Source organism: Stigmatopora argus, chromosome 8 (genome assembly GCF_051989625.1).
Source record: "Stigmatopora argus isolate UIUO_Sarg chromosome 8, RoL_Sarg_1.0, whole genome shotgun sequence".
Taxonomy (NCBI): Eukaryota; Metazoa; Chordata; class Actinopteri; order Syngnathiformes; family Syngnathidae; genus Stigmatopora; species Stigmatopora argus.
In genome coordinates, this window is record NC_135394.1 from 1,561,095 (window position 1) to 1,584,321 (window position 23,227).

A 23,227-nucleotide genomic window follows, 5' to 3' on the forward strand; every position below is an offset into this window, starting at 1 on the left:
GAAAATAGCTCCCAAGTGTCCAGGACCACACAAGGCTTCATTTGATGCGAAGAAAAAACGGTAGATGATGACCGTGGCCTAAAAAAGTTAAGTTGTTCAACATGCTTAGGACGGGGAATGAGTATGTCGATGTCACGCGCCATTATGGAATCAATGAATCTACCATGCGGTACATAAAAAATGAAGCCTGGGTCTCGGGATGTAGGGCGAAAAACATTCCTTTGGATATGAACATCATCCATACCAAAGCCAAGACCTTGTATGATGCTTGGCTCAGCCAAGTACCAGTGACCTGAGTGAGCCTCGTGATTTTACAGCAAGCAAGGGTTGGTTTGAAAAGTTCAAAAAGCCTTAAAATGTCAGGGCAGTGTACAAAAACAAATTTCTAGAGGAAAAAAAACGACTGAATTCACAACTCTCCATCACGATATTTCTTGTGCTCCGAAAACCTGTCGCTGAAACTCCACCTGCTGCCCCCACTGTGCCCCCTGAAGATTCAAGCAGCTAGGACTTGGACTAAAACAACCATCAACCTTTTTTAGGGGGGAATGGGGCGTTGGGGATTGCAATAATCAACTTGTTTTTTTTTTAAATTATACAATCAACCTGTTTTTTTTATTACAAACATTAACCAGATTTTTTTACTATTTCAAGTGGAGGAGGACTATTTTTACTGTGAGTACAGCATTTAAAGAATTTACATTTTTTTTATATATAGATTATATTTAGATATTAATACATTAGTCTTTTGGTATGTTTATAGTTGTAATATTTAATAATTATACACTTTGATTGTTAGACTTGTGTACTACAAAAAGCATGTAAAGCACAGTACAGTGGTACCTCGACATACGAGCACGCTGACATACGAGCATTTCGAGATACGAGTAAAATTTCGAGCAAATAATTATCTTTAGATATGAGAAAAATTTCGAGATACGAGAAAGCCAGGTGGCCAAGACATGAGAGGCTGTTTATCATTGTAGCGCACTCTCTTTTTTTGCCGCATCTCTTTCGTGTATAACAGATATCTACGAGCACTGGGCGGAGCATTGCATTTTTTTCAGTGGTTTTTTCCCCGTCACTCAGCGCGAATGGCCGCCTCCCTCTATGTCCCTCTCTCTACCCTCCGCGAAATCCGTCTAATTCTAGTTCTATTAAACACATTTTAGTAATATTAAACCACTAGTTATTTGTTACTTAGTTAATAGATGGCGATTAGAAGAAATAAAACATTTTTTTTCCAAGCCAATATCCTGTTTTTGATGTTTTTTCAGAGAGTTGGAACAAATTAATTTGTATTTAGTTCATTTCAATGGGAAACGTTCGTTCAAGTTACGAGAATATCGACATACGAGCTCAGTCCCGGAACGAATTAAGCTCGTGTCTCGAGGTACCACTGCATTGTGGTAGATATAATAGGGGTGACCCTACGTATACATTAACCGTGATATTCGAGGGATTACTGTAAAGCAACCCAAACTTGATGATTGTTGCTTGCCCTCTTAATTGACAATTCAAAGCAAATGCAATACAGGAGAGCATAACTTTAATGTTCTTTATATCTGCATGGCTTTTTTTGCTCCCACTCACTGTTCCCCAAGTCTCTATGACCTTATATTTTCTGTTTTGTTTCTCTGATTGGAGACTTTCACTATCAAAATGGCTTCAGTTTTTCTTCATTTCATCTTGCACATGTCTGCAATTTATATCATACTAACTGTTGTTGACTTTTCTCACTATCTTCTCTTGCCATCTTTCATTGACTCCTGCCTTCATGGTGTGCATGTTTTCAGATCTTGCGAGCTAACAGGCAGCTGGTAAGCATCAGCTCTACAATTGGGAGCTCTCTGTGGGGCGGGTCACTGAATTGGGGACTACCCTTTTTTCCTTTCACCAGTATTGTTAAGTTTTTTCTTAAACCAGAAAGGTTCTTTTACAGGTTTCAGTGTTCCAGACAACAGAAATGAATTTGAAGACTTACCTTTTTGATTCCATAAATTTACTGTGGAATACGTTTTCTATTCACTTTCAATCTTTATTGATAGAGGAATAAAAACATAACAGAAAAACTATGTTATCAATGACAAACTTCATCATGTATTAGCATGTATTGACATGTAAAATAAATTTACCAAGATACATTGATGCATGGTGAAAGGAATCACACGTGATGCATGACAAGTTGGAGTTTTAAGATGAATATAAGGACTAATGGCATTATTGATAAGAGAAAATATTCGTAACAGATTTAAACGGGTGAAGAAAAGTACTCATTCTGTTTATATCACACTAAATTGTATGTATTTTTGTCACACAGATGTTTGGTAACTGGACATTTGGAACGTTGGTCTTTACAGTTATGGTCATTACTGTCACTCTAAAGGTAAAAACAATAATTTAAAATTTGCTTTGGAATTCAAATGGTATGTTCCCCTCATACTGTATATATTTATACATATGTTCTATGGATAAGGGTTTTTCAAAATATTACTTTTGCTTAGGGTCTTTTTAAAAAAATATAATTTAAAATGGCCTGAGATTTTGTTTGTAACCTTACCATGGATGTATTTTAAATAAATGGCGTGTTGTTTGTATAATTTTAAAGCGGATGTAGGGTTACAGATCAGGCTGTTACATTGTTTAGAAAAATTCTTTGAATATTTTACGGATGCAGTGTAGTTGTTTTACATCTGACTCTCTGTTCTTGCTACTCCAATACCAGCTTGCATTAGAGACTCATTTTTGGACATGGATGAACCATTTTGTGACCTGGGGTTCAATAGCGTTCTATTTCATCTTCTCACTTTTCTACGGAGGAATCATATGGTGAGGAGCGTTTTGTAATACTTCAACTGAGAATATTTTTTAAACTAGTCCAAAAATGTATCAGATGATGAAAATTAAATCTGGGACAATATTTGGGTGTGGAAGAAATTCATGTAATTTCTAAAAAATCTCCCCAAAGATTAATGCTTCATGCTATGCTCACTTTCATAAAAAATATAATCACTTCTTAGTTGTTCTAAGTTTCAATTTTCTCTTACAGGCCATTTCTACACACCCAGGATATGTATTTTGTTTTTGTACAATTGCTATCCAGTGGCTCTGCCTGGTTTGCTATCATCATCATTGTCATAACATGCCTCTTTCCTGATGTGATGAAGAAGGTTTTCTACCGACATCTCCAGCCCACCAGTACACAGAAAAGTCAGGTACTATGGGTGCTGAAGGAGTTGGGGACGATGGTGATGAACCAATATGAATTAGTAACATCTTGACTAGTTTACTGTATACCCCATACTTTGGTTTGATGATTTTATGTGCTCCATATCCCGGTACCTTTTACTTCCAAGATGCAGGTACATTTGAACTAATTATATTTTATTCCAATTCAGATTTTGCCTGGAGGCCCAGACTCCTCATGGAGCCAGCACACTGCTATAATTTTTTTTTTTTACCCATACGTGATTGGACTAATTCATAAGGCAGCCAGAAATTGCATGTCTTCAAATATAACTAGCTTGCAATAAAAAAAAGTCTGTAAAGCAAACCAAAGGAAAATACTCTAAATGCTGATTCCATAGCAAATTCATGTTCTGCATTTAGGATGTATAGATTAACCTTTCGTAGAACAAAAGCATGGTGTTTGGGTATCATGTTCAAACAGCATGATGTCCTTTTAATATGAAGCACAAACACTGTTGGCAAAGAGTGCATGGTCATCTTACTGCAGGAAACAACTTTCATATCTTTGTCTCAGAGGAAAAAGTTATGTTTTCCAATCTTGTCTGTGTCTGACATTTGTCTAGTGTTGTCCTTGTGTGTGAGGGGTTCTCAGTGTCTAACCTTTCTGTATGCTTTCACTCCTTTCCCGGTGTAGATGTATTCCAACTGTGTGGCAATAGGTGATGACTTCATCGCTCTTCAACCTCTGTCCAGAGCCAAGAATCAGCTGGGCAAAATTAGGTAGAGGACACGAGACAGAGTTAGCCATGGGTCATAAATACACTGTGTTATATAACTACAGAATAACTATAATTATAGATGGTTTGGTATGATTTCAAATTAGCATAAGATTTTTTTAGGGTGGAAATATGTTCTTTCTGCAAATCTAGATCTATTTCAGTCAAACAATTTCAGAATGTCTTCATTTTGTATTTTCCAGCTGAGCCAAATTCAAAGAATATTTCTTAAGTGGTTTAGAATTATTAACCATTGTGCTTGCAATCTTTATAAAAAAAACGCACATCTCGTTATATCAGGGTAAAACCTAGACATCACGTGCAATATTTTTGGATCCATGAAAATAATAGGTCTTCTCGAGTTCCGTTTTATGTCTCTAATTTTATATTTAATGATTCAATTGAATTGACATTTCAATTCTACATGTATTTGAGAAATTTTCTCAGTCAAATTTGTATATGTATCATATACACTAGTGTATATACAGTGTGGCAAACAAGTATTTGGACAGCCACTAATAGGTTGTCACACTTAATGACCAGATGAAATTATGGAAAATATGTTTTGTGGATGTGGTGCACCAGCGAGAAAAACAATCCTGTCAAATTTAAATAATGAAAACAATCACCAAAATATAGAATAAAGAGCAAAAATGATGGGTAAAAAATAGAGCCTGCCCTCTAATTGCGGGACTGTTGGGGCATGTCAGCTGAAGCAGAATGCCAGCAGTCAGTAAAAATTTTAACTGCTTCACTTTCCCTTGCTCATTCTGATGACTGCTGACCTGTCCAACCAAGAGACGCAGTCTGATTAGTGCATTACATGTTGGAGATGAATCGAGTAGTGGCCTTTGGACGAGTGCTGCCCAGGCAATTTCGGAGGGTGGCTGCTGGTCCCTGGCAAACCTTGTATTGTTCAGCAGTGGCCAGCATCTGGTGCATTGATGGGTCATGTAACTCCTGGCTATCATAGGTAGAGATAGAGATCCACAAAGTTATTATGAATAAAGAATCTGCAATTGCGCTGAATAGCCGCTTTTGCTACAGACCTCATTCCTTATATACGTAGTGGGGAAGGGGCTATTTAACCAGGCCTTTTTGGTAATGTCAGCCCACAAGACCCATCCCCTCCCCACGAAAACAAAATCCAGTCGGCTGATTAGGTGTGGCAATGTATCGCTATTTTTCAGAAATACTGAAATAAATTATTCTTAGTCTTTTGTGTGTTTTGACAACACTGATTCTTCAAAGGGAAGATATACTTAAACTGTGAGACTTTTGTCATTGTCCAAATAATTATTTTCCATATTAGTACACAAATGGTTGAAAAATCTTACCATGTGACTTTTTGGATTAATCGTTCTTATCATCTCTTTTTAAAAAGTATTTTTAATGGTGAAAATGAAATCTTGACTGTCCAAATACTATTTTGCTACGCCGTATAGTATCTTCTGTTCACCGTGTGAATTCACTTCTTGAGTTGCAAAGGCAAATTCATTAGGTAAATTTATTTGTACAACACAATTTAACACAAGGAAACAACACACTAAAAAATCTCTTGAGTTTCCAGTTATTTCTACAACTCAGATTTTTCTCTGATAGAGTGATTGAAACAGCTACTTCTTTGTCACAAAAAAACATTCATGAAGTTTGGTTCTTTTATGACTTTATTATGGGTTAACAGAAAAAGTGATCAAATCTGCTGGGTCAAAAATATACATACAGCAGCGCTAATATTTGGTAACATGTCCCTTGGTCATTTTCACTTCAATTAGGTGCTTTTGGTAGCCATCCACAAGCTTCTGGTTGAATCTTTGACCACTCCTCTTGACAGAATTGGTGTAGTTCAGTTAAATTCGATGGCTTTCTGACATCGACTTGTTTCTTCAGCATTGTCCACAAAGTTCTCAATGGGGTTTAAGTCAGGACTTTGGGAAGGCCATTCGAAAACCTTAATTCTAGCCTGATTTAGCCATTCCATTACCACTTTTGATTCGTGTTTGGGGTCATTGTCCTGTTGGAACACCCTACTGCGCCCAAGACCCAATCTTCGGGCTGATGACTTTAGGTTATCTTGAAGAATTTGAAGGTAATCCTCCTTCTTCATTATCCCATTTACTCTCTGTAAAGCCCCAGTTCCATTGGAAGAAAAACAGCCCCACAGCATAATACTACCACCACCATGCTTGACGGTAGGCATGATGTACTTCGGGTTAAAGGCCTCACCTTTTCTCCTCCAAACATATTGCTGGCCATTGTGGCCAAACAGCTCGATTTTTGTTTTGTCTGACCACAGAACTTACCTCCAGAAGGTCTTATCTTTGTCCATGTGATCAGCAGCAAACGTCAGTCCAGCCTTAAGGTGCCGCTTTTGGAGCAAGGGCTTCCTTCTTGCATGGCAGCCTCTCAGCCCATGGAGATGCAAAACACGCTTGACTGTGGACACTGACACCTGTGTTCCAGCAGCTTGTAATTCTTGGCAGATCTGCTTTTTGGTGATTCTCGGTTGAATCTTCACCCTTCTGACCACTTTTCTCTCAGCAGGAGGTGATAGCTTGCGTTTTCTTCCTGATCATGGCAGTGACAAAACAGTGCCATGCACTTTATACTTACAAACAATTGTGTGTACTATTGCTCTTGGGACCTGCAGCTGCTTTGAAATGGCTCCAAGTGACTTTCCTGACTTGTTCAAGTCAAGGATTCGCTTTTTCAGATCCATGCTGAGCTCCTTTGACTTTCCCATTGTAGTGTTTGTGGGCATTTGCATCCAATGAGCCCTATTTAAATGGCCTCAGAGAAGTCACCAGCTGTAGTCACTCATAATCACTCACAAGAAGTTAAGAGGCCATGCTATGAAGCTCATTTCATTGACACAACTTTCTAAGTCACCAAAATTGCTAATTCGTGTTGCTCTATGTATATTTTTGACCCAGCAGATTTGATCACTTTTTCTGTTAACCCATAATAAAGTCATAAAAGAACCAAACTTCATGAATGTTTTTTGTGACAAAGAAGTATCTGTTCCAATCACTCTATCAGAGAAAAATCGGAGTTGTAGAAATAACTGGAAACTCAAGAGAGCCATAACATTATGTTCTTCACAAGTGTATGTAAACTTTTGACCACAACTGTACATCATATTTGCATTAAATCATTAAACAGTTCAAACTAAACAAATTAAAACAGGAAATTGAAATGAAACCAGTAAATGGATAAAAGCAAAACACATTCAATTTGGAACAACTTAAATTATACTAGCAGTTATGTATACGCTGTAGTGACCAATAACATTTTTATCCCTCATTTAAAGCCACTAACTTGAGCGCACTTAAGACGCTCAGTCAATTTGTTCCAGAGGAGAGTAGGATAATATCTGAATGCTGCAAAGAGGAATGTCAATAAAAAGCCGGGCCCCCAAACAGCAAAGAGCAAGTCTTGCATGCTAAAGTGAGGCACTGGCATAAACATTGAACTTAGATTTTGTATAATGAGAGGTTTTTAGGTAGTATCCAACAGAGGGGGATCCTATATCACAATTTAGACCTTTCAAGGCCAAACCACCAAAAATAATTGACAGGAAATTCGTTAAACTACAAACCTTTAATGGTGTCTCGGAACAGACAATCTCAAAATATTGTATTCTGTAAGTATATTTTTTATGAATTCTTTAATATTCATACAATACATAAAGTTAAAAAAATCTCAAAATTATTATTTTTGCCCAAACCTGAAAACTCCTTCCAGGTTGGAAATCTTGGGTGACTCTCCACCCTTTCGTCGCAATCTAAATGTTCAAAAACGCCAAAAATTAGTTTTTTTCCCAGCTGTGTCCAGGCATGCCATATCGGAAAGACAGTTTCAAGCCCAATCACACCGTAACACATGTCCAGTTCAATTTATAACATTTAAAAAAAAGTTTAATTTGCAAACTTCTGACAAAGATGAGATTAATGTCCTCTCTCATCCCAAGTCTTTGAAAATAGTGCAATTGTGCATGAACCCGAGCAGGCTGCTAACAATGTCTGTCTCCCATAGTCTGGAACATGAGCAGAAGGGTTACACTCAGAGATCAGGTTTTGGTGGTGGTGCCAACTACATACTGGACATGCATACAACGTCAACAAACTGGAAGTTACTTGCACTTTTGCATTAGCGTGTATGCGCAGATTTCCCTATGGGGAAAAAAGGATACAACAAATGGGGACTGTTGCATTTTTGCTTCAGATTGTTTCCATCTAACTGTGGCTTTAGGCAGCACACTATTTGCAGAGATGTATTTTTGTAACAGGGGCCTCTTAATGAGTTTGTTATTGCATGTATAATGGAAACGTCACCTGTATTCTTATGAAAGACAAGGATGGTTTTGGGATGGGGGAATTCTTAAGGTTAAAATGGAAGATAAGATCTTTTTACACTCTGCGTCCCTCGCTTTTTATTGAAATGGTAACTAGAAAATACATTATGCAAGCGCTCCAATTCTGACTGTTATTTTATTCCATCATTCATTCCAATTCGTAGTCTAGTGCATGAACAAATTGATTTGATGAATTATTTTTGAATCACACGAGGGGCTCATCCCTTTGTGTACTCACCATATTTTTTTGTCGGAAATGTCACAACCAAGGCTGTACTCCTACTCGAAAACTGCCAATCCGAATAACCATATATTAGATGGTCAGATCTGCCCCTGGCTATTTGTAAGAGGTTGGCATGTCACACACAAAACGATCTTTTAGTCTTTGTCCAAAACGATCTTTGTTATCTTTAGCATGGTCAGTTCTACCAAGCAAAATGGTATGTCCCTTAAGTCCTCATTACACATGTCCAAGTTGTCCTCTTGCATGGTTTTAATTAGATCGCAGTGCAAGACACTGTCTGAGTTGCATGACAGGCTCTTGGGTCGGTCAGAAACCTCCCACCACACACATTATTAGCATGTTACTATCTCCTTACAAGCATGACAAACACTTTTATATATATACTAATGATTTGCACACCATTTTTTTGAATTGCAGATATCAGTACACTCATTGGGCAAGGACATTTGGCAACATTATTAAATTCTGCAGTGGTTTAACTTTAATAAGTTGTCTTTCGAAACCCAAATTACAACTTAGATTTATATAGATGCTGCAATTACTTTCAATGATACGAATAGTTTTATTCTATTCAGAATAATTCCTCAAATGGTGAACTTAACGCAACTTATTCTGATTAGTAAAAGTAGTCACATGTACAAAAATTAATGTCTAGAATTAGTCTTCCCTCGATTATCACGACTTCACTTATCGCGAATTCACTTCTTTGCAAAAAAAATTTTTTATAAAAATGTGAAAATCCACCCTGAAACTCGCAAGCGGAAGCCACTCCCCTGTCTTCCGCTTGCTAAAGCACTGGAGAAATTATTATTATTATTATTTTTTAAAGTTCATAAATATGTTAAAATCCACACTGAAACTCAAACGGAAACCACTCCCCTGTCTTCCGCTTGCTAATAGGACTCGGCACTGAAAAAAAGGTAGTTATAATAGGGGTGACCCTACTTCGCGATATTGGAGGGATTACTGGAAGTGTTTTTTATGTGATTGTCTTTTTTCCCAATTCATTCTATCATGTCTATCTAGACTAGGGTTCTGCAAGCCTTGACACTAGGCATATTCACACCTGCCGTTTGGTTCAGACCAAACCTAAAGTCTGTAGTGTTCACCTTTTGGGCTGATGTGAATTTAACCAGGGAACTCTGGTGCGGACCAAACAGCCAGTCCGAGAAGTGGTCTCAGTTCGCTTTCAAGCAGATGTCGTGCGGTTTGCTTTATGTGTGGAAGTGGCCTCACCTTTCGCTGAAATCCCGTTTGCATCACTTCCGTCCATCTCATAAAATATCCCGCAAATTCTTGTAGTTGGATGAATATATCAATATGAGCACGATTGCTGCAAGCAGGCGCTCCATGATTCCTTGGGTTGCTTGCAAAGAGTGCAATGTGAAAAAGAACCCCACCAAAAAGTTGGGGTCAAAGAAAGCAAACAATCCCATTTTGAACGGTATATTTGGAAAATGATAATGCGAACCGCGCACACTTTTTGACATATTTAAAAATAATCTGTTATCCTAGGTATATATATACTGTATTTATTCGCATATAAGCCGCATTTGTTGGACAAAAAAAATGATGACTGAATCGAGGGTCCGGCTTATATGCGCATAAAAAGACCACATGCATGAAACTGCAAAGTAACGACGACAAAACGGCATAACCCCATAACGCAAGACAATGCGTTCGAGACGGTCATTTATTTCAAAATAGAGAGAAGATAAACAGATAAAACGGCAAACAAAATTGATTTTGACGTCTATGAATGAAAAAAAAAACCTTATCTTGCATAAAATATGAAACAACTCACTTGTGCCTGTCACTGCTCGCTCAGGGCGCCACCATCTTACCCTAGTTAAACGTGATCTGACTCGCCAGACGCGAGTAGCCTTGATGTGTTTGTAGCTTTTACCATGTCAGCACATCCAAATTGTTGTTAACGCTGATCGAAGGTCTTGCGGTCGATCGTTAAAATATCAGCTTTGATACCTGCGTAATGTGTATCCCATGCTATTTGTACTGCACCCAGATACTTCGTGAACACTTCCTGGTTGTGCTCACGTCACTTCCTTTTTGAAAGGAAATGATTGTACATCTGTGATTAGGAAATAAAACAAAATTCTGCTTTTATTTTATTTTTTTATTTCTTGTTTGAAACTGACAACTATTCCAGTAATATGAACCATCGAAAAAAATCGAGATATTTCGACAGAAGAAATTTGGCCGCCACAACATCGTACATTTCTAGTAAGAAAATTGTAATTTCTGTCTTTAAAAAGCATCAGGTTTTTTTCAAATTGAATAATTTGATATACCTTGCTTTTACAATGACAGGCATATTAACTTCCTTATGATATTGACCCTAATAATGTGCACAAGCGCTTTGTCAGAAATGAAAACCCATACCCAATCACACCATTGATAAATCCCGACATTTCTTAGGGGCCCTACTCTATTAACCCTTTCATACACCTTATAATAACTTAATTTCAGATTCCTTTTTCAAGTGTTTTTATGACTAATCATGTTTTGAAACAACAACCTTGCTTCCCCTAAAAGGATCAAAATAATTCATGCCGTAAAGCCAGAAATATGGCCTGTCATCTATTTTCCTGATATTTTCTAGATCTATCCTTTTGCATTTTGAATGTCTGATCTACAAATTTAAGGTCTCTGAGCTAAGACATAATATACCCAGCCATTATAGCTCACTAAAAGCATCTTGTGTCCTTCAGATGGAAAAGGGTGAGGGTTCAGTCAGCCCAGAATATGACTCTGTTAAAACCCATCGGCGCCCAGGGGAGGACAATTGGCACCTGCTAGCTGCTTATCCTCCCCCTGCTGCCCCCAGCCCAGACCCTTGATACCCTAGGTAGTAACACTTTACTATCCCATTCTACGGTACTGTCATTGCCTCAGAGCACTATGACGTTCTATGTACCAGCCAACCCTGTGCACCCCCTTACATTTCATTTAGTTAAGAAGCCTGCGTCATCAGTCCTCTTCTAATGATTGTCTGCCCAACCATTAATTTGACTTATAGTTTTCTTTGTGTCTGTCGAGATGACATCCTCACATCCAATGTGAAATGCTGCATTTTCTCATCTCAGACCCAAATTTTGACTTGCATCCACACTTATCCAGCTCTGACAGCCCCCGATCACCTCTTCTGGTGTCCCAACTCTTTCTACACTTAAGACAGATTTCCCAGATCTGCTCTCCTTTCCACTATATTTTCATTGAGTTTGGGAGAACATAGTTGGCATGCTCAAATCTTTTAGTCATGTTTTCCTTGAACCATATTGTATGCAACCTGCGTCTTATTTCATGTTCTATGTCGAATCCTCAAAATGATGCATTTATGTATTTGACTCTAAATGTTAAAAATGAAGGAAATGCAAGAACACAAGGGATTTATTGTCACAAAGTATCATGTTACAGCTGAAAACGGTCTTTAAATTGACCATTATTAATCCCTCACGGCATCTAGGATTCTCAATTATGTAGCTCTTCTGTTGAATGACCAAAGTAATTGAACACACCATAGCTTTTCTTTAACATTTTCCTTTATAGAAAATGGCTCTGCATTATTGATAAGTTCATTAAGAGATATACTTTAATAAAAGGAAAGACATCGGAGACATATCCAGCGATAACTTGCAAGTGAGAATCGGTCCTGGCTCGTCCTCGCCACGGATCATTCTAAAGAAAGGCATCCTCTTCTGTCCATTTAGTCACACATAATCAAAACAATTAAGGTTATCTTATCCAAACAATTGCATTAGCTAACTGAATAACACAATTAAGGTCAAAAAACAACTGCAACAACAATTGCATATCAGGTCTGAAACCAAAACAACTGCGTAAGAATTTGCACAAGTAAGCAAAACAATTTCCATAAAAGGTGAAACGAGCAACACTATTTTAAAACAATATGCGAGTATTTTCGAAAGTTGATTTGATTATCGCCATCTTCTCCGGAATCCAAGTCAAAGCAATTTAAGAGTCCTTCACAGATCTTCATTGCGAACTCAGATCAACAGTCCTCGGCCCAGGACTGGGTGATCTGTCAGGTCAATGGTCCTCGGAATAGGGCAAAACAATTAAATGTCCTCGGGGCCAGCTGCAGGAGGAAGTGTCCTTGGTAACCGTTATACAGTGGTACCTCGAGATACGAGCTTAATCCGTTCCGGGACTGAGCTCGTATGACAAGATTCTCGTAACTCGAGCGGAAGTTTCCCATTGAAATGAATGGGAAACAAATTAATTCGTTCCAACTCTCTGAAAAAAACACCAAAAACAGGATATTGGATTGAAAAAAATGTTTTATTTCTTATAATTCGCCATATATTGACAAAGTAATAAATAACGAGTGGTTTAATAGAAATAAAGTGTTTAATCTAACTAAAATTAGGCGGATTTCGCCGAGGGGAGAGGGGCACAAAAGGGGCGGGGGGCTTAGTTTTTTTTTCCACACAACGCACTCGTAAACGGAACAAACACTCCACCCTCACGTTCGCTATCGATGGGCTGTTTGCTGTCGTACTATTCCCTTCAAAATATTCCGAAAATGATGCACACAAATGTCCTCACAATCGGATAACGCACGACCACTTGCCAACGAGCAGCAGTCTTTTATCAGCGATCGCTCTGCTGCTCCTGGGAGCTTTGGGGGCGCTGGCTACCGGCTCCCTTTTAGCTTGTAGCATCTGTGTTCGCATCCCCTCGAACGGCGCCTATGATATAGTTGCTACCGGGGATGCTGTTGCGAGCCAGTGCCCCTGATGTTCTTATGAGCAGCCAACGAGAAGTAATATAATACTCCTCGTATTAGATAAAAAATAACAGGAAATGCAGCAGCTGAGCTTACCCACGTATTGATTGTGGGTAAAGTTTTATTCTGAGTGCCATTGCCTGTCGGCGTTGTGTGCACGAGTATACTTCATTACCCAGAAAGCCCTCTTTTCCCCGCGCATGCGCGTTGTGCGTTTCCTGGTCTGAATAACTCATCCGGTGCTTGTAAATATTGTTATACACGAAAGATATGCAAAAAAAAATGCCATGGCCACCTGGCTTGGTCGCATCACGAAATTTTGACCGCATCACGGGCGAATTATTCGATCGAAATTTCCCCCGTAAGACGAGCATTTTGCATGACGAGCTGTCGTATGACGAGGTACCACTGTACTCAGCTTTCGTCTGCTTATAATGATTGATCTTTCACATATACATATAATGATTAATATTCCACACATACATATAATAATATCCCAGAATAACCCCAACAATTATTTATCAAAATAATACTTTGTAATTTTTTTGCACACATAGCTGTCACCCCAGATAAAAACTTATATATAATGTGAAGAATTGAATGTATAAAACTATATGATTCAGATAACAATCATTACCTTTAAACATAATGTCAAAGAAAACAAAGCAGTTTCTTCTGGTGCAAGGCTACTTGTGAAGTCCTTTTAACTCTTGAATCAAACTTACTGTAACAACAAATGTTTAAAAATAGATTAAGATATAAAAAAAAGAGGGACTGATCTGAAATGGAAGGAAACGCCTTGTTTTGTCTTGCCAAATGTGGATGTCTAATTTATTTTGGTATCAACATGAGTAGAAATTTATTTGATTAAAACATGACAATTGTCACATTATAATACATTAGATTATGACATTTTATCATGTTAAAACATATAGTTGCTCATGGCACAACATCATACTGATTTGTTTTTTCTGGTGTAGCAGAAATTATGCCTTAAAAGATTCCCAAACCCATCCTATATGCACTTGATAACCAATTACTCTGTTAGCTCTAACAGATCGATAACTGTAATTTATAAAATGCCTCCATTTATATTCTACCTTAGAAACTCAAGGCCACTTCAATAAAATAATCTTCAAGCGCAACATCTGCGGCTTGACAGTAATTTGTGTTCTTTGAGCCATCCATCCTGTTGATGCCCTGTTCAGAATGCAGACATTAAACTATTTTAGAGTTACGTTTAATATAATTAGTCTTTAACATAACATAGTAATTTATTATGCGGCAGGGATTTACATTTACTGTTGCCATTCATGTTCATTTCCGCTTTCAAGAAGTAGCAGACTTGGCTGCTATCTTGGACTCTGCCTCTTAATTATAGGTAGATTAATTGATTCAGGCAGGTCATTAAGCAACAACGACCTTTAGCGAGATGGTATGTTTATGGTTGCAAAGTTTACCAGAGGGGTGAAAAACAAAAAGAATTAAAACAGACTTTCACTATAGGTTTACAATGTATATTTGTTAACCATAGGAAGTTTTGGAAAAGGGCCTCTTCTGAATCAGTTTCTGGCATTGGTCCTTAGTTGGTTTAACGATGTGGGATGTGGATTGGTGTATGAGTGATGCATCACAGCTCTGACAAGCTGACCTACACTGAGTTTCTAGAGGCGATTGTGCCATGGCTCATCAGTCTGAACAATCATGATGTAGTCATTTTGAAAATGCCATGCATGGACTCACTGCAGTAGGGTGGATGCTGGAGACAAGGCTTTTAATCACAGTAGACTAGAGATTAAATATGAATGCAATTCTATTTAATTCATTTCCTTCATTAATTGTGAACAGGTTTCACTAATGTTTACTGTAATTGCAAAACATGGCCAAACATTTTCTTGTCTGATTTTTTTTTTTGGTCGACATTTTTTTTGTCTTTTATATTCATTTCAACATTTCATCCCCATTTGGTAGCATGTTTTGAATGTTACACATTCCCTGAGATGGCATGCAATGTATATCTGTTTAACTTCATTTTGTTTTAGAGTATGACAATAAGTTTGTGTTGCTAACAAATTTTCACTTAACCATATTTTTCTACTCTTCTATCCTTCTCAATCGCCCTTTCTCCCATTGCTCTTTGCAATCCTCCAGTCTTTATCAGCCCAACAGGGGCAGGCCCTCGGCTGTGTGGAGTCCTTGTGCTGCTACCAACATGGGCAGAGCGGCTGTTCCCGCCTGGTCCACCTCCTGGAGCAAATGACTGGACACTCCCCAACCACCAGCAACCATTGTGATGCATCCAGCCGCAGCAACAGGTGGGGAGCATTGAGAACATCTCTTGACCTTCTTGAGTCAATGTATTCCAATTTGGAGTAGAGTCGTCTCTGGCAAAACCAAAGTGCTCATCCTTTATCCAAACTAATCGAGCAATGAGCCTTTATACACTGAAAGTTATAGACTTGACTAATTTCATCACAATCGGCATAACTCGCATGTTGATGTTAATCTCTGGCTGGCTAAGCAGTTCACTCACACTAGATACATGATATACGGTAGTGCAGCAGGTTTAGGCATTATTTATTCTGTACCAGGACCATTCATTACTGTTTCTGTCCTTGTCTCGGTCCTTTTAGCCTTTTCCTCTCAAGCAAACTCCCCATATATTATTCATTCATTTATCTTCCATACTGCGCATCCTCGTAAGGAATGCGGGGGTTGCTGAAACCTGTCCCAGCTGACTTTGGGCAGAAGGCAGACTCCACTCTTGACTGGTTGCTAGTCAGCCGTAGGGCACACAGACAACCATTCACGCTCACAATCACACTCCCACAGAATGGGAATCGAACCCAGTTTGCCCGCACCAAAGTCAGGCAGAAGAAGCACTACACCATTGGGTGGCTTCCCCATATATTATTTTACATATTTTTCATGGAGACTTTATAGTGCGCACTTCAAAAGATTACTTGAGAAAAAATATAACACAAACACTTTGGGTCCAATAAACTGCGTTCCAAGAAGAGTACTTTTCCACCAGAGATAATGATAAATACAATAAGCATTTGTGTGATATACAGAATATCTGCACCAAGAGAAAATCGGACATCATTGTACTATGGTTTAAAAGTCCTTACCGCTTATCCTCACAAGGTTTGCGGGGGGTGCTGGAGGCTATCCCAGCTAATTATGGGCACCAGGCAGGGGACACCCTGAATCGGTTGCCAGCCAATAGCAAGGCACAAGGAGACAGACAACCATTCACGCTCATACCTAGGGGTAATTCAGAGTATTCAACCAACGTACTATGCATGTTTTTGGAATGTGGGAGGGAGAAAAGCTACACAAGCAAGGAGAACCTGCAAACTCCACACATGGAGACCGACCTGGGATCGAAAATATTGTTCCCAGATCTATGAAAGCGATGCACTAACCACTCAAACACCGGACCAGATTTCTTATTGGCTTAGTCAAATACCTTTGAAACCCTATGGCATGGATTTATTTACTCACATTCATTGCAAAATGCCACTGTGTAAGGCTTTTATAACCACAAACTATATTATGTCGCTTTTCAAAAAATCCAATTGTGATTAATTTGATTCAGCCAATCAAAACAACCTTTAAGACAACATCAAAACATGATGTTTTTAGATTTTTACAGAGGAAAAAAAGTTGTAGTCAGTGGAACAATCTGGTCTAACAACTGCAGTGAATTGCTTTCAGCCCACATTGGAGGAAAAAGTTGTGTGAATAATTTGGAGATACCTGGATTTTTGCCTGCATTGGCCATAAAATGAATGTGAGAATGAATGGTTGTCTGTCTCCTCATGCTTTGTGATTGGCTGGCCACCAATTCAGGATGTCCCATGTCTGGTGTCCGTAGTTAGCTAGGATAGGCTCCAGCAAGCCCCATGACCCTTGTGAGGATAAGCGGTATGGATAATGAATGAATGAAATTAATATTTGCAACAGCCACAAAAAAAAACAATGTTGATCATTTCAGTTTGAATGTAAATATTGTCTTTCTCGTCTCTTCAATTTAATTTCAATTTAAAAAGATTTTGAAATCATTCTGTTCTTTCTCGGATCCTCTGTGGGCGCAATATTAAATTCTAGGCATACTCAATTATGATAGTTTTAAAATAGCTAATCAAATTCACAAGACCGTTAATTATTCCTTAAATAATTAGTGTGCTAATTCAGAGAGAGTATCTCTTTTAGTCATAATTACATATAATATACCAACTAAGTTGAGCTCCAATTCATGTGTGATAATATGCTTTAGCAATTTTGCAATTTGGATTTTTCATATTTAACCATAAGCCTAAACTGATACTTAAAAAATGTATGAAATATTTACAGTGTATTGGGCTGTTAATGCATTATAAATGCACCAAAAAACTTGAACAGCAGGTTTTCTTTATATCCCTCATCCTCTTTGCTGCTTTCACGCCTCCTGTGCAGCTAATTTTACTGTTTGAGTAAAAAAAACATTAGCATTCTGGCAACAGCAACATTGTCTGCAGGCAACAAAGCTGGAACAGACACGAACATCACGTGGTGTCCCAAAAACTTTTCTTGATGAATTAGATAGATTTGGCCCTGTCTCGAGAGTTTGTCCCACCTTTTGGCCTATTCCAAATGGCAAGTCACCTTTCCACTGGAAATTTTAATCATCACCTCAGTTTTGTGGTTTATTGGGCCATTTTTGAAGCTCCAAAAAGCAGGAATGTATCCACAATTTCAAACAAAATACTGATTGACTTTTTTTCATAAATTATTTGGTCTTTTCTCGACTTATTTTAAAGCCTTCTGCTTGGTGTGTCTTGAGGATGTTGTTTGTTAGTCAGCTTTTGAGTCATCAGCCACATAAGTCAACGCTTTGGCCTGTTTTTAGATTTAGCTGGTCTTAAAACAGTTGGTCTTTATAGTAAGAAAAAGAGCTGAATTGAAATGTCAAGTAAAGGATAGTTAGCCTTGATTGGGAACAGTATTTGTTGATGCTTCTTTTTTTAATTATCAAAATTTGTCTCGTATCTCAAGATAAATATTTGCCCGAAATTTTACCCGTATCTCAAATTGCTCGTATGTCGGGGCACTTGTATGTCGAGGTAGTACTGTACTTTATCATTTTTAAAGGGTGTGTAGGGGCTTGTATTAATTGTGGAATGAATTATGTTAATTCAGTGTAAAATGTGCCTCTACTTAGGAAAAATCCTAGTTACGAAAAAACTTATGCGACCAAATAATTTCGTGCATAGAGGTACCGCTGTACTGTGAAATTTAAAAAAAATACAGCGTTAGTGTTATTGAGGAATATTAGCGTATTTATTTTTTCTTCATTTTTATTTTGTAAATAATAAGAATAATAATAATCGAACATAGGCTTCCATCAGGACTCTAAACTTGCGGTAGCACGACACAAAATCCCTTCTGTGTAATAACTTCGGGGTGAGGTAACACAAAAAGACGTTGGGGTTTTTATTAACATTTTATTCATTTAAAAAATTACTCCACCTCCTGCCTATAGTTAACTGGGATAGGCTCCAGTGACCCTCATGAGGACAATCAGTACGGAAAATGAATGGATAAATAAAAAAAACAAAAAAAGCAATTTTAATGTTTTTGACAATTTTGTTGTTGAAACATTTCAGATACTCTGATGGCAATATTGATCAATGTTTAGTATTTTAATGAATTTTGATTGAATTGTGGTTCGCCTGTAGTTTTCGTCCTTGGAGACACTGTACAAAGCATTTAATGCATGGTCAGGCTTTTGCTGATTTGATATGCTAACCTTCTCCAGAAACGTTTTGACGTTTCCCGATGTGAAGTGGTTTTGCTTTTGGCATCGTTTAGGTCTCTTCTAGGAAAATCAATTTGAAACTTTGAAAGCAAAGAAATGAAATCTTCAATGGCAAGTCGGGACTCTGATGTCAAGCCATTAGAGAAGGTTGTTCATTCAGTGAACTCAAAAGTGGAGGCAGCAATACCCTCTAACAAGCAACACATACTGCAGTGAAAGCCTTAGTCGGTGTCTCCTGGAAGGAAACTTAATTGGCCAAATGTCGCTGAGATGTTCCTTGAACTAAAATAGTTATAAGAATAATTGCTCATCGGTAAACTAAATGAATCCACTTCAAGCACAGCTTGCTAAATGAATGACGTGAGCTAGAGGTACTTGATTTGCAGGACCGAGCCCGAAGCAAACCCGAAATGTCATATTTTATTTGTGAGGACTCGGGAGGAGGCGTTATTCATGATAACCGATTAAAGCCTGTCTTTAGTAACAAAATCTAAGTTAAACAAGACTGTATAAACATTTACATCGTTTATATGATAATGTCAATGTTTTACGATTTCAACTGTTTAAAAGCCTGCTCAGCATCAAGGTGCCAGTCTTTTTGCTCTCGTATAAGAGCAAAGCACCACATTGACTACATTCAGCGAAGCCAACGCAAGTTTCTCTAGCATATTCAACAATCAATTTGAAGCTTTTCCACACCTCACTCTTGCCGTCTTTTCAGCTCTCTTGTCTTTAGTTTATCCTTAACTTCTTGCTTCTCCATATTGCAGAGGGTAAGGTTATTAAAAGGGCGGCATTCACGTGACGTGCGCAGAGCATGCTCTGGCTCTGCAACTCCGCCTCCAATTGCAATTACATTACAGCGCCTTCTCTGTTGTATCCTGAATTATTTATTTTATAACAAGTATTCGTTAGTTTAGTATCCACGCATTGCTTTAGTATACATTTTTATAAACATATATATTTTTTAAAAAGTCAGCAAGAGAGAGACCACACATCGTTTTAGTATATATAAAAAAATTCAGCGAGAGAAAAGCCCGGCCTGACCCGAACCCGAAGTAATGATTGACATTTTAGGCCCTAAATTCGGGTCGGGTTCAACCTCGGGCTAAATATCTCACCTCTAATGTGAGGGCATCCTGCTAAATTTTTGACAGTTTATTCAAAGAGGCTTTGCTACTCAACCCACTTCATTTCGAAGAGCAGCCTATTTCTCTGTCGACTGTACTTTTTTGCTAATCCATCCGGCATATTTGGTGGTGTTTTATTTACAAGCTACTAATGCCAAAGCAGTCGGCCCTGGTCGGCCTCCTAACCATCAGGTACTGCTGCCTCGTTACAGGTGTTGGAGCGACACAGACAATTTCTACTCCAATGATCGAAGTATCTTGACGCTGTCTCCAATCGAGGTCACCCACTGCTGACCGGTCCGAAACTCTCCGTACCCTACCCTCAGCGTACTTAGCTCAAACTCCATCGCGGAAGCGGATTGGCTCAGCCGGAGCCGCGAATGAAAGCCAACTAAACGGTTGACACTCCTCATAACTTTGGAGGAGTCGACGCTGCTCGAAGGACATTTTGCACACTGTTAAAAACCCAATGAAGGTTTGGCCCTTGATGTCCAGCTGAAATGTACTAGTACACTCTTCACATTTACTAGCAAGACAATTCAGAACGTTGGCGACGCTGGTAAAACCGTCTTACTCGTTGCAATTTTTCCACCGATAGGCTAGTAAGTCCAACATCAATTGCAGTGAATGAACTGTAGCTATTAGTATTTAGAAAGAGCTAACTTGCTTGACATCTGCGTAGCACTATCCCAATGACTGCATTTACTAGCAAGACAATTCAGAATACTGGCGACGCTGGTAGAACTGTCTTACTCGTCGCAATTTTTCCACCAATGGGCTAGTAGTGCAACATCAATGGCAATGAATGAACTGTAGCTATTAGCATTTAGAAGGAGCTAGCTTGCTTGATATCTGCGTAGCACTATCCCAATGACTCTTTGCATTTACTAGCAAGACAATTCAGAACACTGGCGATGCTGGTAGAACCGTCTTACTCGTCGCTTGTACTATGCGTAGTACTATGCCAGTGAGAGCGACTTCACTAGGCAGTCATGGGGTAAAAAAAATAATGAAAAGAAGGAAGTCATTCCAGCGTGCTGAGTGGTCTTACGAGTCCGGACGAAGAGTGTACTAGTACCAAATCCTCGAAATACTCCAACCCGTTTCCAGGCATCGAGAGTAAGTCAATGAAGTCTGGGAGCATTCGCTTGTCTCTTCCAAAAATGAGGGTCATTTTTGCTGCTCTCTTACCACTGCAAGCTGCACTTTCACATTTTGTCAAGTTTTCCAAAGGGACCAAAGCCTCCGTCGTAGCATCCAAGGACCCCAGCAGCGGTACGCACGTGCTGTCGTCGCTGCCGGCCAACCTTTGGCATGGCCCCTCCGCGTCGATACCAAAGAGATGCGTTCTTTTTTGTGCCTGCTCGCGCTGCTCCCTCCTCTGCCGCCCGCGAGGCGTATTGCTAAAGCCATGCTTTTTGTTGTTGTTGTTGTTTTTTCAGGAAGCCCCGTTATTACTCTATTCTTGAAGGTACTGTAAATAGACAGTGGCTATTGGTCTTATTGCCTTCTTCACTCAGTCTGGCGACTAAAGGCTTGCGTCCGTTCAAGGCCGCAGTGCTCCATCCAATCAGATCGGGGCGCCTTTGGTCGTCACGACTGATGCACGTGGACGAATGTTTCATTCTGTACATCAAAACTCTTGTTCATGCCTTGGTTTTGCTTTATTTAATTTGTCCGTGTTTGCTTTGAATGTGATGTTTCTTTCCAGCCGCTGATGGTGTCTTTGCATGTGCCGCGGACGACGTGCCACCTCAGCGCGATGGTCACATTTTGTGTTTTTTTCTGTAAAAATAACCGTAGATAAATCGCAGAGAGAAGCCTGCAACAAGACAACCGGTTTAAACTTGACCTTGGCGTCCACAAGTTAGGTTGTTGCTGCTACTTTTTAACAAATCTATGTAAAGCTGAATCGCGGTACGTCGTCTTGTGGGATGCTTTCCTCAGTTATCTCTGTTTTGGGTGATAAGATTGTCCTCTTGTTATTTCTGGTTGTTTGTTTTCTACAGGGAACCAGGAGGTACAACCAAAATATCGAATTTAACCAAACACGTGCGCCTTGAGCCACGTTGACCTCTTTGTAGCTGTTCAAAGTGTTCTGCTGGAGAAGTAAAGGGTTACTTTATTTTGCACATAAGGTTAATTATTGTTTTAGTTCTAAGTCTGACAAACTCTTGTAACGTCGTCATTATTTTGGACCACACTTGTTCATTACACGTGGTGTACGTACGTTAACCTGCGATGCTCTTATTTGATATGTTGAAAACCCGAGATTATAGCTTTTTGACAATTAAAAAATGATTTGTTTGAATGTCATCCGAATTATAACGTATATATTTACGCACATATATATCATGAGGTGTTTGTCAATCCTACAATATGTAAACCTTTATCATTTATAGACCAAGACATCACCTAGGGACCCAAAGCTATTATACATAGTGTACTTCATTCAAAATAGAAGTTCAATACTCACTACTCAGCCACGTAACCAAACTCGCCACCATACAATTATCATTTAATCCATATATAAAGTGCATTCTAATTAACCAATTATATCGAAATAGTATGTTTGCACCTACTAAAAATTCTTATATGAATGCCGCGTACCGTTTCAACGTTTTTGTGTGTTCTGATCCAAGCTTTTAGAGTCAGATAGCAGGTTTGGTGATCCAGAACAGCAAGTTCAGACTCTGCAGGCCTAAATTTAATAAAATGGCTTAATGAAAATGTCAACTGATCGGTGTTGTTCATCAGAACGCAGCTGATGTGACTCAGCAGCTCTCAGATAGCATGCTGGCGAGCAGGAAATCACTTTGGATTTATGCAATCAGTTTCACCACTCCTATTGACTGGTGTCTGTTGTCGGTCATTCCTCTTATCCTTAATATTGTCTTACAGCTAATGTTTATGAAAATGCTGTTCTATTTATGTAATAAATACATTTTAAAGAAGCTGTTTTC

At 38.7% G+C, this 23,227-nt stretch overlaps 1 protein-coding gene across 2 annotated transcripts in view; it reads left to right on the forward strand.

The window, feature by feature from the left end:
* atp11b (ATPase phospholipid transporting 11B) overlaps window positions 1-23,218 on the forward strand; it is a 62,030-nt gene extending 38,812 nt beyond the window's left edge. For both annotated transcript variants that reach the window (XM_077606448.1, XM_077606449.1), the window contains exons 26-31: window positions 1,797-1,820; window positions 2,321-2,386; window positions 2,726-2,829; window positions 3,050-3,215; window positions 15,483-15,646; window positions 20,477-23,218. In XM_077606448.1, coding sequence (XP_077462574.1) covers window positions 1,797-1,820; window positions 2,321-2,386; window positions 2,726-2,829; window positions 3,050-3,215; window positions 15,483-15,646; window positions 20,477-20,558 — 606 coding nt within the window. In that variant the 3' untranslated portion in view covers window positions 20,559-23,218. The remainder of the gene's footprint in view (window positions 1-1,796; window positions 1,821-2,320; window positions 2,387-2,725; window positions 2,830-3,049; window positions 3,216-15,482; window positions 15,647-20,476) is intronic.
* Window positions 23,219-23,227: the final 9 nt, after the last annotated feature.